Consider the following 15,568-nt stretch of genomic DNA (forward strand, 5'->3'; position numbering starts at 1 on the left):
CAGCAGGCAGCCTGCTTCCCCCTGCTCTCTCTGTCTGCCTCTCTGCTTGCTTGTGATCTCTATTAGATAAATAAAATCTTCAAAAAAAAAGTTGCAAAGAAGACATCCAGATGGCCAACAGACACATGAAAAAGTGCTCCATATCACTTGGCATCAGGTAAATACAAAGCAAAACCACAATGAGATATCACCTCACACCAGTCAGAATGGCTAAAATTAACAAGTCAGGAAATGACAGATGCTGGTGAGGATGTGGAGAAAGGGGAACCCTCCTACACTGTTGGTGGGAATGCAAGCTGGTGCAACCACTCTGGAGAACAGCATGGAGGTTCCTCAAAATGTTGAAAATAGAACTACCCTATGACCCAGCAATTGCGCTACTGGGTATTTAACCTAAAGATACAAATGTAGTGATCTGAAGGGGCATGTGCACCCGAATGTTTATAGCAGCAATGTCTACAATAGCCAAACTATGGAAAGAACCTAGATGTCCATCAACAGACGAATGGATAAAGAAGATGTGGTATATATACACAATGGAATACTATGCAGCCATCAAAAGAAATGAAATCTTGCCATTTGCGACGACGTGGATGGAACTAGAGGGTATCATGCTTAGCGAAATAAGTCAATCGGAGAAAGACAACTATCATATGATCTCCCTGATATGAGGGAGAGGAGATGCAACATGGTGGGTTAAGGGGGTAGGAGAAGAGTAAATGAAACAAGATGGGATTGGGAGGGAGACAAACCATAAGTGACTCTTAATCTCACAAAACAAACTGAGGGTTGATGGGGGGAGGGGAGTTGGGGGGGTGGGGTTATGGACATTGTGGAGGGTATGTGCTATGGTGAATGCTGTGAAGTGTGTAAACCTGATGATTCACAGACCTGTACCCCTGGGGATAAAAACATGTTTATAAAAAATAAAAATAAATAAATAAAATAAAATAAAAATAACTTGATGAAAAAAAAAAAAAGTTGAATAAGACAGAGTCCTGTGAAATAGCAAGAGACCAAAAGACTAAAATTACAACAATTAATTAAACAAAAATTTGTTTACGTATCTGAATAGATGTCCATGTACTTCATATACCATCAAGATCATACTTTAATTATCCATGAGGCTGTTCGGAAACGCTTTCAGGAACTGACTCATACTAGGTATTCTATTCATCTAACAGCGATGTAACAGCACAATCAAAAGAACTAGGTTAGTGCTTGATGAGTCAAAGTGGGTTACCAGTGATTTTCTCCTTTTCTAAGTACTTACAAGCCATTTTGCTACATACAGACATTAAGCTTGTCAGATTGCACCCTTTCCCCACTGTGAAAATCAGGATACCAGAAGACACTATTTCCTGCCGAAGGCTCTCTGGCTACTTTAGGGTGTGTGCCAGTCCTTCCCTTTGAATCTTTACCTGATGGAAGTGAAGTCGAGATCATAAAGAACTTCTACTTAGACATAATTCAGGACTCAGGAGGTCAAGGAGATGAAGTGGTGCATGTAGAATCAAAAGTTTGCCAACATTAAGAAATCTGAGACAGTCTATTAAGCAGCAAAGGCAGACATTTCTTTATCTAGTACATTAAACATGATTTTCAACAAGAAAACCAAATTTACAAATATTTTTAAAAGGACTCTTAAGTTAAACATACTGAATGACACTCTTGATCCAGTGACTTTGTCAAAAAGAGACAAAGAATTTTAAATAACTTGACCAATTTGGTATGCCAAGGTCATCCTTTTAAGAGGAAAACTCCCAAGTTCTGTGCCCTCTGATGAGCATTCAAAAGCAATTTCAGTCCTAGGAAGCTGATCCTCTGAGAATTATTTTGGGACTCTTCGGAGTTCACTCATGAGCCAAAGGGCAACACTGAGCAGAGCCAGGGAGCCCGACTGGTGAGTGGCAGCCAAAGGAGTTGGAACGTACATCAGCAGAGTGCTAATGCCCAAGCCCACCTGTTCCAGAGGAGAGAATGCAGTAAAAAAAGCACGAACCACAAATTCAGAATTGACATGACTGGGCATGGACAACCAAATACATACACCTCCACATTCTCCCATCAAAACATTAAAAATATGTATTTTTAAATTTTCACAAGTAAGTATACTCACAGCAGAGGAAATTCAAACAAAACAGATAAACCTAAAATTCTCCTTAATAATCCTTTATCCTAGCCCAGCTACCCTCCCCAAAGATAGTCATCAGTTTCCATACACTCGTACTTTTGTATCTGTGTTTATAAAGAAACATACTTTTGTGTTTTAAAAAATGGGGTTGTTCTGTTACTTGCTTTTTTTCACTTAACAAAGTATGTCTTGAGACCTCATTATTTTAAACTGCTATACAGTATTACATAGTATGTGTGTACCATTGTTGTTTATTTAGGTGGTTTCTGGTTTTTCTGCTATCACAGCAATTCTACCATGAAAATTACTTTGTACACAGGTCTTTGTGCCTTAGAATATTTCTAGGACAGGCACTAAGAAAGTCAATTTGTTGGACCAACGGATTATACATTTAACATTTTAAAAGCTATTGTCAAACTGCCCTCTGAAAAAACTATACCAACTCATGCTCTCACCAAGAATATAGGAAGGTATACCATTTTCCTAACCCTATGCCAATACCTGATTATCTTTTCAAAAAAAATTTTCCCCCAATCTGACAGGCACAAAATGGCAAGCATTGTTTTAATTTGCTCCTCTCTGGTAACGAGTGAGGCTAAAGACCTTTTCATGTTTATTGGCCACTCACTGTTCCTCCTGTGAGAACTGTGTATACTGATAACCCTCATTTTATTTTCTGAGTATTCTTTATTAAGATAAAAATCTTAAATAGAACAAATAATACATAAAATTTATTAGATGATATATAAAGAGATAATATTATAAATACTGAAAATATTTTCTCCTAGCCTGTCACCTTTCTTTAACTTAGTTTTGGGGTCACCCTGAGACCAAAAAGAAGTGGTTTGTACCTGTGTATATGCCAAAGCTAGCAAAGTCGCTGCGGCCATCTTGGTCCTTCGAGGAAGGGAGATTCTCCGGGAGAGGAAGTAGAGCACTGTCACAGCTGTAACAGAAGTGATTCCCTGCGGGGACCAAGGCCTCTCATCAAGAATCAGGAAGAAATGCTCCACCCTCCTGCTTTCTGTTTGTCCGCTGCATCTCTCCTCTAGGACCAATGAGTCACCCTGAGGGTTCCTTGTCCCAGACCCAGAGAACCATCTGTGGCTCCTCCTATAATTACTCCTTGGTCTCCTCCATGCTCTTCTGCTTGCCCCTTAAATGTTCATGTTCCCTGAGGCTTTACCAGCAGTTTCTGTACCTATCGCTCTACACACTCTCTCTTCTCAAGTGGGTGCCCCCCCCAGGTGTGGCCCTCACCTTTGAAATCACTCTTTGCATCCTAATGCCTCATTTTACCTCCTCTCTAATCTTGTATTTTTAAAGCAGGGCTGACCCCAGCACATGAAGCTTATTACCTTCCTGGGCTGTGAATAGAGGAGGTAGTGGTACTGGCAACTAGGCTAAAAACAAGCCCAAGTCTCATTTCCATTCCCTACTCTGGCAACAGGATCTCCTCCCCACTTCCATGATGTCAAGGAGAATGTTTTTCTATCATTTTCTGTATCCACTTTTCCTTTCAGCGCTGTCCATGATGACAATTCAACTGGACTTTACTTATTACAAAATGTTGTTGGTGGAGGGGCCTGAGTCCAAACAATGTAATTGGCCCAAGCCCCAGTGTTGCCTTTGGGGATCTGAGGCCTCTGGACTCCTCTTTGGGTGTGCTTCAATCATCACATGCAACACGCCTCAATCTGACGACACCCTCCATCTCCAGCCCGATGCTCATTTCAATAGTCCCATGTCTGGGTGTGTCTCAAGCATGCCACAGAACAGACTTTGGGATCTTCTTTACCTTCATTCCTATAACCCAATCTTCAATTCCTTAGAGCCTCTCTCTGATCCATCATTCTCTTCAAGCCCTTCTCCTCCATGCAGCCTAGAGCCCCACCACTCTCACCTGCATTACTGCAATGGCCCCTCTACTTCCTGCTGGCCTCCTTGCTGCCACTCTTGCCCTGCTCCAGTGTATCATGCCCAGGCTACCAGGCCACTCTTAACATGACCCCAGCAGGCCCTTAATATCAGCTTAATTAAGATGAGAAATATTTATGATGCTCTTAGCTCCCTGGGGTTTCAGCAATTATGTGTTCAGCAACCACTGCCTTTGCCCTCTCTTCTCTACTCAGCCTCATTTCCACTAAAATCACTCTCCTTTGTGTGTGTAGGATTGAGGGATGTTATCCTTTGACAGATGGTAAAAGGCACATGTGAACTTCAGTAAGACAGTATTATCCCCAAAGCCAGAATTTGGCTGGAACAGGTGTGGATAATTAGGACAAAAACATCCCATCAGAGAATCGGTGGGAAATTTCTTCTAAAAAGCAAAGGAAATCTAGTGCCCACAGTATTCTACCCTCTCAGGGCTGCCATCAGTGCTTCAGACACCCCACAGCCTGGGAGAGGCTCCCTGGACTCAGCAGCTGGTAACCACCAGCCAGACTCACCAAAATCCGGTGATCAAACTGCACCATGGTGGGATTCTCAAAAACATTCTTCAGGATGGGAGAGAAGGTAAAGAGATCCTCTGGGATCCAAGATTCTCCCATCTTCGGGAAAGAGTTGTACACAAGCCCAGCATCCAGCCCTGCCACAAAAGCCCCTATATTCCAAGGTAAATGGTATTTATTAAAATGAGATAGAAAAGAGCTCAAATACTAGTTCTGCCACAGAAAAAGTCATTATCCCAGAGTTAGACAAAAGGAATTGAGAATAAAAAAGATCTACAGAAGGGGTTCTCAAACAGAGAATATACATCAGCATCACCATGGGAACTTAAAACAACACAAGTGCATTCTCACCTTCTCCCACTGAAGATTCTGCATGTCTCCCATAACTAGAAGCTCTAGAGCAAGGCACATTGGATGGAAACACTCCCTTAGTGATTTTGATGCCCTCTTTATCCCACTACGAACGCCATCTATTCTGGAAAGGCTCTTCCCTTGGATACCTGCATAATTTACTCCTTCATTTCCTCACATCTCCACTCAATGTCACCTTATCAAAGAGATCACCCCAATGATCCTGTGTAAGACAGCACTTGCCCAAACTCACCTCTATCCCCTTATCCTGCTTTATTTTTTTCATAGCACTGAACACCATCTGCCGTATGTTTTCATTGTTTATTATCTGTCTTCCCCAAGTGCTCAAAGAAATGTTGAGTGAACACAGAAGTGAAAAAATTTATAAACTAAATATTGGATAAACATATAAAGTATCCATGAGTTAATGGATGACTGATCCATTATTTATGATCAAAGGAGGACTCAGGGATATTTAGATCACATTCCTTGTTTTTAAAAATAGCACATATAAAGTCAAAATTCATGTTCTTCCATCAAACATGGAGGGAGGTGAATCACTGGTTTGATGGTTTTCATTGGAGCAGTGCTACTGAACAGAACTTTCTGTGACGATAGAAATGTTCTATATCTGCCAGCCAACACAGTAGCTGCTAGCCACATGTGGCTACTGAGCACTTAAAATGTGCGTAGTGTGACTGACGAACTAAATTTTACATTTTATTTAATTTTAATTAAGCTTAGACAGGCATGTGAGGCTAGCGATTAATGTACTTGATGGTATAGTACTCGAGCAAGAGAGGTAGGGTAGAGATGTAATTTAAAGAATGAAAAAGACCTGTATCAGTCTCTTTGCCCCAGTGAGCTCCTCATCTTAGGCCATCTTTGAGGAAAGGACTTTTCTCTGATTTACATCTAGCCTTTGCTACATGCCAGGTACTTTTCTAAGCATTTCACGTGTATCACTCATACTATTACTATCATCCCCATTTTACAAATGAGATCACTGAGGCTCAGGAGGTTACACAGCTTGCCCAAGGTCAGAGAGTTCATAGGTGATAAAGCCAGGATTCGAACCTAGGCAATCTGGATCCAGATAAATGCTCAATATTTGTGTTCAAATGACTGGGAAGCAGAGTTTTTGGAAGGGAGGGAGAAACAGAAAACAGAGAAGGCAGATGATGGGTATGGAAAGGCAAGTGTGAAGGACAAAGTGTTTGGCAAGAGACACCCCCGCCCCCGTGAGTGGAGAACAAAACTAGACTACACGGGATGTGAAGAGTCCTACCTGAGAGTGCGGTAAGGAACACCAGGCCTGCTGTTCCATGAGCACATCGCCTCAGCCACAGGAGCTGACGAGTTTCAGGCAACTAAAGAAAAGAAAACCATTCCAATAAACTATACTGTAGGGACTAAGGGAGACAGCAAAGATCTCCAAAGCCAAACCCTAGTGACAATCTGAGGTCAGATCTTCTTTGATGGCCTAAATAGGTTAAGCAGTCCCAGCAGATTTTCTGGTCTAACATGCATCATATTTTACTACATTTATACATTTACTGTCTGTCTTCCCTGCTATCCTGTAAGTCTTGTGAAGGCAGGAAATGCCATCTGTCCTGCTTAGTGAAGTAATCCTAGCTCAGGGCTTGGTATGTAAGTACTCAATACATACCTGTTCAATAATGATTTGCGTTGTTCAAGGGAAAAATGCTTCACCATGGTTGAAATGATGTGCCTTAAGATACAGGACTAGATTTTCATGTTGTTTGTGATATTTCCTGTTTAGCAAATATAGTCAGAATCAAAACTGTATGAAATCCCTAAAGTAGAGGGGCACCCGGGTGGCATAGTTGGTTAAGCTTCCAACTCCTGGTTTCAGCTCAAGCAGTGATCTCAGGTCATGAGATCAAGCCCTATGTCGGGCTCCATGCTCAGCCCAGAGCCTGCTTGAGGCTTTCTGTCTCCCTCCCTCCCCTCCTGCTTCTCTCTGCTGTGCGCACTCTCTCTCAAATATATAAATCTTTAAAAAGAATGGGGGACCTGGTGGCCTGGGTGGCTCAGTGGATTAAGCCTCTGCCTTTGGCTCAGGTCATGATCTCAGGGTCCTGGGATCAAGCCCCACATTGGGCTCTCTGCTCAGCAGGGAGCCTGCTTCCCCCGCCCCCTCTGCCTGCCTCTCTGCCTACTTGTGATCTCTGGGTCATGATTTCAGGGTCCTGGGATCGAGCCCTGCATCGGGCTCTCTGCTCAGCAGGGAAGCAGCCTGCTTCCCCACCCTGGCTCTCTGCCTGCCTCTCTGGCTACTTGTGATCTCTGTCTGTCAAATAAATAAATAAAATCTTTAAAAAAAATAAATAAATAAAAAATAAAAAGAAATCCCAAAGGTAGAGATTCTTGCATTTAGTGTTTTCGTAAGATCAAAATTTCGTTTTATTTTTACTATAGCCAACTTCTGATACTAATCAGTGAATCAACAAATAATTATTAAGAATTTTATAAACAGATTACCATAAAGATACAAAGGAGTTAAGTCAGAGTGCTGCCCTTCAATGGTCTATAATCTAGTATATGAAGAGTGAGCTATCATTACTAAGATACCATAGGACCATCTATCAGAACTTTAAAAATAATCAATTATCAATTATTAATTATTATCAATTATCTGTTGCCATCCAACAGAACTTTCTATGATGATGGAAATGTTCTATTATCTGTAGTGGCCAATACGTGCCTAATGAGGACCTGAAATGAGGCCACTGCACCTGAAAATTAAATAAAAAGTTAACTTTTTTCATTTAAAAATTTTTAAATTTATTTTTAATATTTTATTTACTTATTTGACAAAGGGAGACACAGTGAAAGAGAGAACAGCAGGGGAGTGGGTGAGGGAGAAGCAGGCTTCCCACTGAGCTGGGTACCCGATGCAGGGCTCAATCCTAGGACCTTGGGTGCTCACTTCGGCAGCACATATACTAAAATCAATCCTAGGACCTTGGGATCATAACCTGAGCTGAAGGCAGACGCTTAACGACTGAGCCACCCAGGTGCCCCAAAAGTTAATTTTTTTTTAAACTTTAAGAAAATAACTGCTTTTTAAAATATAAATTTATTTAATTTTAATTAAAATTTAAATGGCCACATGTGACTAGTAGATACTGTGTTGGAGAGCACAGCACTACATGTTTGACTATCATCTCAAATCCTTTCTGCAATTAGTGGAATATGAATAAATAAGAAGAGAAAAACAGTTGATAATTAAAAAAGTCATTGGCAACCTTTCACAGTACCATTTCCCACAGAGAGTGTTTAGGAGTGTGTGGGTATATGTGTAGGCATGTACAGAGCGCCATGTACATGGGTGTCTATGTACAGAGGTGAGTGGGTGGGAGTGCCAGATGACAAGAATTTAAAGAGTGGGTTGTCAGCAAGTACAGTTACACATTAGGCAATTCATTTGAGAAGTCCAGCTTTGAAAGAGAATAAGAATTATTCCAATGTAGATTGTCTACTATACCAATGTTTTGACCCCATCTGGCTTCCCTGTGGGGATGACTGCCAAGTCCACAACTCCCTTCCATACCAGAATCAAGGCTACTGGCTCCAAGTACCTACTGGATAATTCTACTTAAAAGTCCTACTGTCATCTCAAACTTCATTCCACCAACAGGTTATCCAGGTCAACCATAACTTCAATACCTAAAATAATACTCATTTCTAGAAAAACTAGTATTTTCCTTTAATCAGCATACAGGAAAATACTTTCAGGCAAGATCACAAGAGCAGACTTGTCAGACTTGATGAGTGGTAGGTCCCCACCCAAAGAACAAATAATTCTCATGGCTCTTGTATACCCTCAGAGGTCCAGAAACAGCTCTCACTCTGGCCTTCCTCACGGCTAGCCACTATTCATCTAGGAGTCAGAAGTGGTTGTGGGGGATAGCTCTTGTTGCAACCCCTTCCCACCATTCCTAAAATTCGTGTTTTCACTTTTCCCAGTAGGCAATGCTGACAGGATATTTGGGTCCTGTACTAAGTTTCCTTTGAATGCGTTGCTCCAGCTCAGAAGAATAATGGTACGTTTCACTATGCAGTTCCAAAGCCTTCCAGAGTCTCGAAGTTCAATGTTGCTGTCATCTTTGGTTATACCTAATTGCTGGCAAATTGGTAGATGTTACTAAAGGAATGTGTGCATGTGGATTGATAATTTCCCATTAGAAGCAGAATTTCTGTTCCTCTGACCTTGTCAGCATCTGTGCAGATATACTAATAATATAGACTGATGTTTTTACCTTGTGCTGAGGTAGCAGCAGTGAGAGCGAAGTCCATAAACTGGCACAGTAAAGAACAAGAGCTGATCCCAGGTGGGCAGCAAGGCGGTACTGACTGACTCGAGGGATGTCATGGGAGTCTGGTTTTTCTTCTAATCCACTTTTCACCATAAACCATCCCAATAGACCCTGGAACCAAAAACACAAGAGGCAAATAAAACAAGGCTGGATCTGTCCATTCAACTGTACTAGGTGAGAAAGTGAGTTGTCAGTTATCGGGAGTACTCCCCACTTGACCTCTCATTTCCATACCTTCCCATATCCCCAGTACCTCAGGAGTCATATCCTACCCACATTTTCACATATAGCACCATAAATGCTTAACCACTGTTTAGATTAATATTTTATTAAAGTGTAAGCCAAATGTAGAAAAGTACACAGAAGTTTATCTACAAGCAAAACCTTAAAAATACTTGATATAATTTAAAATTATGTAAAATGAAATGTAAGTGAAATATAAGAATAAAAAGGAGAGTTTTTCTATAAAAACCAGATTTAGTGTTTTGGAAAAGCTTTGATAAAGATAATTGCTTAAAAACAATTACTGTTGAGTTAGTAGGAATAGACAATTATAAAAGTCTTGCATGCACCTGGGGCACCTGGGTGGCTCAGTGGGTTAAAGCCTCTGCCTTCGGCTCAGGTCATGGTCTCAGGGTCCTGGGATCGAGCCCCACATCAGACTCTCTGCTCAGCAGGGAGCCTGCTTCCTCCTCTCTCCCTGCCAGCCTCTCTGCCTACTTGTGATCTCTGTCTGTCAAATAAATAAATAAAATCTTTAAAAAGAAAAAAAAAAGTCTTGCGTGGGGAGGAATCATAAAAGTCTGTAAGGCTTTGCTGGCAGATGGCTTTGCAAATGTCTAAGTTCCCACTTCTCTTTTAAGGAAAATGAAATGAAATGGTAGTTTATGGGGATGCAAGAGATCGGAAGTTAAACTCCAATCAGAGAAATCAAAGAACAGGCCTTAGTTCTTTGTTTAAAAAAAAAAAAAGTAATGAAAGTACATGTTTAAGCTTAAAAATTCAAGGTACGTATTACTCTGATACCCTGCTTTTTTTCAATTCATACAAATGTCAGTTTCACTTGTATCAGATAAGATACAGCCCTTTCAACACTGCCCTCCCAAGTCAATAGAAGCATGTCAGAGAGGTAGGGTTCGCCTACCTCCTCCTCTTCTTTTTTTTTTTTTAATTAACACATAATGTATTATTTGCTTCAGGGGTACAGGTCTGTGAATCATCAGTCTTATACGATTCACAGTTCTCCCACCTCTTCTAATAGATCTCCTCAGGAAATCTTTTAGAGCATCTCTTGCCCCCTTTATGATTACCCTGGATTCTAATTAGCTTGATTCCATCTGCATAGGACATTGGAAGACAAAGGAGTATATAGTGTGATTTGCCAGCTTCACTTTCTTCTTCCCATAATCCTATGTGCCATCTTCAAATTGCTGCCTCCCTGGGAGTCTGCTTTAGAGTGGTTTTGGTTTTGGTTTTTTTCATTCCAAAATAAACTTTCACTTTGTTTAACCAACCCTCCCTTAATTATTGTTAGACTTTTATTATGTCTCTTTATCTCTTTCTATGGTCTCTATTTTTTCTCTTCCATCTCCCTCTTTAATTCCAATTGGTTCTTACTACTTTTGAGCTCAATTAACCAATTAGCTTCTTCCTGGTCAAATTTTGATGTTTCTTTAATGCTCTAAGATGCTCTCTGAGGGCCTTTAATTGTGACCCAAATACTCGTATGTACCTTCTCTCATATTCCTTTTTTTGGATCTCAGTCTCAGGAAACCCCTTAACTGTGGGAATCTTCAAATTTGCTTCTTCAGCCATTCTAGCACAGGGATTCCATTCCCCTCTAGCAGACAAGTCAGAAAAGAAGAGACAAGAACCCAGGAAGAGAGCCATGAGAGGAAAGAACCTCTTGTGACTTAAAAATGTATTAACCAAGTGCTTACTAATTCCAGGCACTAAACTAACTACTTTATATGCATGATCTATCTTATTTAAGTCACACAAGCTAACCAGTAGGCACTATTATTATCCCTATTTACAGGTAAGGAAAGCACTGTCTACAGAAGGTAGAGAACTTGCCCTACTAAGTGACAGGGCTGGGCCATGCCTGTAACACTAAAATTCATCCTCTTTTCTACTCTGTTATACAGACTCAGATTCCTTCCTTAAAAACAATCCCAACGAGGGAGCTCCTGGAAGCATCTCTGGCTTCCCAAACTTGACTAAATCTTACCTGGAAGCAGACTAGCCCACATAGGGCAAGAACACGTCCTTTCATGCCACGGCTGAGCCAGCCCTTTCTCCAGAAGTAGGCAGCAGGCAGGATGTATGCGAGGCCCACAAGGCGACCCCACATTCGGTGTGAGTACTCCATGTACCAGATGAACTTGAATTCAGCCAGTGTCATATCATGATTCAAGCTGGGTGAAAAGGGAAGTCAAAATAGAAAGAAGAAACATCCTGATTTTTATTTCCAGACAGAATGCAGGAGCATTCTCAGTTTCAAAGCTTGAAATGAAAGGTCTGCCTTCTTCCTCATCAGTGATGTCAGGATCACTTTGGAACTGGAGGTTTAGAGTAGGAAGCTCACTAAACATTAACTGAAGCAAATATCGAGAAACAATGGAATCTCACCATACTAAAATGTTTAAATAAGCAAAAGATTGAAAGGGCCTAGTGGGATATTTACTTGATTTTCTATTATACTTACTTTTTAAAAAAAGATTTTATTTATTTATTTGAGAGAGAAAATGAGTGAGAGAGAACGAGAGCATTAGTGGGGATAGAGAGAGAAGCAGACTCCCCTGCTGAGCAGGGGGCCTGACATGGGGCTCAATCCCAGGACCCCAGGATCATGACTTGAGCCGAAGGCAGATGCATAACTGACTGAACCACCCAGAGGCCCCTATACTTACATTTTAAATTCCGGAAATTGCTGATATTTTTGGAATTCTGTTTCCCATTCCTCTTGACTAGTAGGTGGCTTCATCTCCTTTATCAAATGCCAGTCTACCATTGAAAGGCCAGACTCTGTCAACCTTAAGATAGGAAAGAAGTGTGTGTGATACATGCACACAGACACATGCACACACAATGCCGGGTTTCTCATAAATGGTTTACAGAACCAAATGGATCTGAACTTAACCCCTCTAAAGGTAAACACATCATTTTAGTGTATTCTTTTTTGACACCTTGCTTTCTTCTTACTGCTTAAAATTTCACCAGAAACAGCTGCCATCAGATACAAATTTCTTTGCTCCTTGTTCTCTCGATCCTTTAATTCAGCTCTTTTTACTTTTTTCTTTTACTAGCATTCTTTAACAGGTAAAATCAACCCTTAGAGCAAAGAAATGTGCCCTCAATGAATAAGTGACAGAGGGATTATTTACAGAGGGAAAAGAGATTTGTTGCAGATATAAAACAGTTTAGACTCTTGAGTGAATTTAAAGCTAATAAAACTTAAATTTGTCACAATTTCCCATAACAGTCTATATAACATATGGTATTTTGAAATAAGAGTACAGGGAACGTGGAGAGAATGTGAGGAACACATACTGTATTAACACCAGAAGGTATTTTCACCAAAAGGTGTGAGTGTCTCTCAAGTGAAAGCCTGATTTAGGTCGGAAGCAGCAAAAGTATAAGATGAACCTGGAATATCTTATCCACAAAGCAAAGAATTTAGTTACTAGGATTCTGTCAAAAAAACTCAGGAGGCAATTTGAAGAGGCTCTCATTGACTAAAGATGGAACAATTTGACCAAATCATCAGGGCAATGGATCGAAACATCAAATACACTTAAACCTATGAACTTATAATACTTAAAATCCAAACCCTTTATTGATCACCTTTGGAGGATGCTTGGAATCCAACTTATTACTTTCAAAACTGGTAAATTAAGAGGAAGATTCAAGTATTTATCCTGCCTTTCTTATAGAAACTGTACCTTACAATAACAAAATTGTTGATGAGGGCAAGTTTTTCTTGAGTTGAGCTAATAAAATATTACAGTTTTGCAACTGTAATAAAATCATGGATCTAGGCAATGATCATCAATGGCTGTTGGCATCTCTAATGGACACCAGATATTTATGAATGTCGTAATCACTTGTGAAGTATTTTGCCCCCTGCTCCCAACCTGAATCTGATCAAGCAAAAAGTGGTTTACAGGAAATACTGGGGATAATGGGACATGTTAAACACCACCACAAGTATGCAGTTAACAAAATCCAGACTGGGAAACTCCATAGGACCAATCAGTTATATTTCTTTAATAGAAAAAAAAAAAACTACATGAAATGGGGGAGGGAGGGAGAAGAATCTACAGATTTAAAGGGACCCAAGAGGCATACAATACAATTGTGATCCGCTTATGTGCATTTAATTCAAACAAACTGTTTTTTTTTTTTTTTAATTTTTGAGACAAACTTGAAAACTGTTTGTAGAGGGAAAATATATGCAAATAATGCACAGCAAACAGGTAAGACCTAAACCAGGCTTTATGAAGGGCTCCCAATAATAACTCTATAAACTATCCTATGGCAGGCAAGCCCTCAGACATGTCCCACTTTAGGCCTCAGTTTCTACATATATAAAATGAGGGAGTGAGACTAGATGATTCCCAAGGTCCCTTCCCCCTTGGTCATCCTGTACTTCTACTGATGACCCAAAGAGCTGACTCACTACAAGCAAATTACTCACCTAGTCACTCCACCAAGAATAACTGCTCCAGCCACTGTTCCACTGCAGACCAGGAGCCATCGACCTACCACCCGCTCAGCAGCTTTTGAGGGAAGGGACACTGTACCCCTTCCAGACTGCAAAGTTACTTCAGAGACGGTGCTGTACTGCCCTGGCCTCAGGGAGCGCCTGATCCCACAGCTGCAACCACACTAAGGATCAAGACAGACAAATTACAACTGGCGACAGAGGGAAAGGCCTCAGTCCACTGTTCTCAAACACAATCCCACTCTGTCTAGACTGGAGTACCCTGTATGGCCACATCTCCACCGCTTCTGCCCTAGTAAATCATAATCTCCTATCTGGATTACTGCATCCAGCCCACAACTGGCTCAGCTCTAGTTTTGCCTCACTCCAATCCATCCCCACACTACATGACCCTTCTGGTCTCTGCATACTTCCCCCAGACTTTACACCTAGATATGGATTATTTTCTTTCTTGCTGACTGGGATGCTCCCTGCCTCCTTACTGAGAATATCTACAATACATCTCAGTTCAGATGCCACCTCCTCTGGGAAATATTCCTAGATTCTCCTGGGTCTGCAACAGGTCATTCCCCCAGCACACTGTACCTTTCCTATCTCAGCCCTTAAAACATTATAATGTACTTCAGGTTTATTTGTTTCCATCTCCCACTAAGCTGAGTTGAAGGACAGAAGTGTCTGGTCAGTCTGGCTCTTTGTCTTCTGACACTTTTGTTCCTAACACAGTTCCCTTACATAACAAGACCTTAATAAAGATTTGGCAAATGAATTACAAATGAATTAACTGTGCTTTCCTCCAGGGCAAGAGCCTTTCGGTATTTATCTTTTGCTTCCCAGCTCCCAAGACATAATAATCACTCAATAATTATTTGTTGAGCGAATGCAAGTCCTCTTCTGACTCTGTCCCTGAGTCTAAAGATTTGTGTTCTGTTTCCTAACTTCAGTGAACTTAAATTAAGCGTCAATTTCCTTCTCTGTGGAATGGGGTTATAAGTTCCTTACCTGGCTACACGGGGACTTTTAGCAAAAACCAAATATATAGGTAAAAATTACTGAGCTCTTACTATGTGCTAAACGCTTGCTGTATATGAAATTAATTAACTCTTACCACAACTGTACGAAGTAGGTATTGCTATTCCCATTTCACAGATGGAAGGAATTAAGGCACAGAAAGGTTACTTAACTTGGTTAATACCATATAGCCAGTAAGTGGCAGGTCCGGATCCTACCTCAGGGACTCTGGGTACAAAGAAATGCGCTGTGAATTTAAAGGAACTACGGGAATGTGATGTGGGGTTATCTGTTATCTTTCTCCTGACTCTCGACTCCTGTACGATTCCGCGACCGAGTCCTCTGCGGTGCAATACCTGGGATCTAGGCGCCGCCCTAGGAACAAGGAGCCGGAGACACGGGCTCCCCACCAAGGCCTTCAGGGGCGGAAAGAGTAATCGCTGCATACTGAAGACAGTGCAAAGAAACCACGTCCAAAACCCAGCTCCCTGTGGTCTCCTTTCTCCACCACTGAACAAAGAGACACTTCCGGGTCATACAGCGTGACCCCTCC

At 41.1% G+C, this 15,568-nt stretch overlaps 1 protein-coding gene across 1 annotated transcript; it reads right to left on the reverse strand.

The window, feature by feature from the left end:
* Positions 1-1,171: 1,171 nt before the first annotated feature.
* On the reverse strand, positions 1,172-15,559 carry LOC111145363 (cytochrome c oxidase assembly protein COX15 homolog). Its single transcript, XM_022500225.1, has 9 exons — positions 15,372-15,559; positions 13,981-14,171; positions 12,194-12,316; positions 11,512-11,698; positions 9,225-9,392; positions 6,227-6,308; positions 4,585-4,739; positions 2,986-3,099; positions 1,172-1,963 (listed from the first exon to the last, which is right to left on the reverse strand). Exons 1-9 carry the CDS (start codon positions 15,459-15,461, stop codon positions 1,832-1,834), a joined length of 1,242 nt encoding a protein of 413 aa, XP_022355933.1. The 5' UTR covers positions 15,462-15,559; the 3' UTR covers positions 1,172-1,831.
* Between the last annotated feature and the right edge of the window lie 9 nt (positions 15,560-15,568).

This window comes from Enhydra lutris, unplaced genomic scaffold (assembly GCF_002288905.1).
Source record: "Enhydra lutris kenyoni isolate GAN:26980312 unplaced genomic scaffold, ASM228890v2 scaffoldscaffold12, whole genome shotgun sequence".
Taxonomy (NCBI): Eukaryota; Metazoa; Chordata; class Mammalia; order Carnivora; family Mustelidae; genus Enhydra; species Enhydra lutris.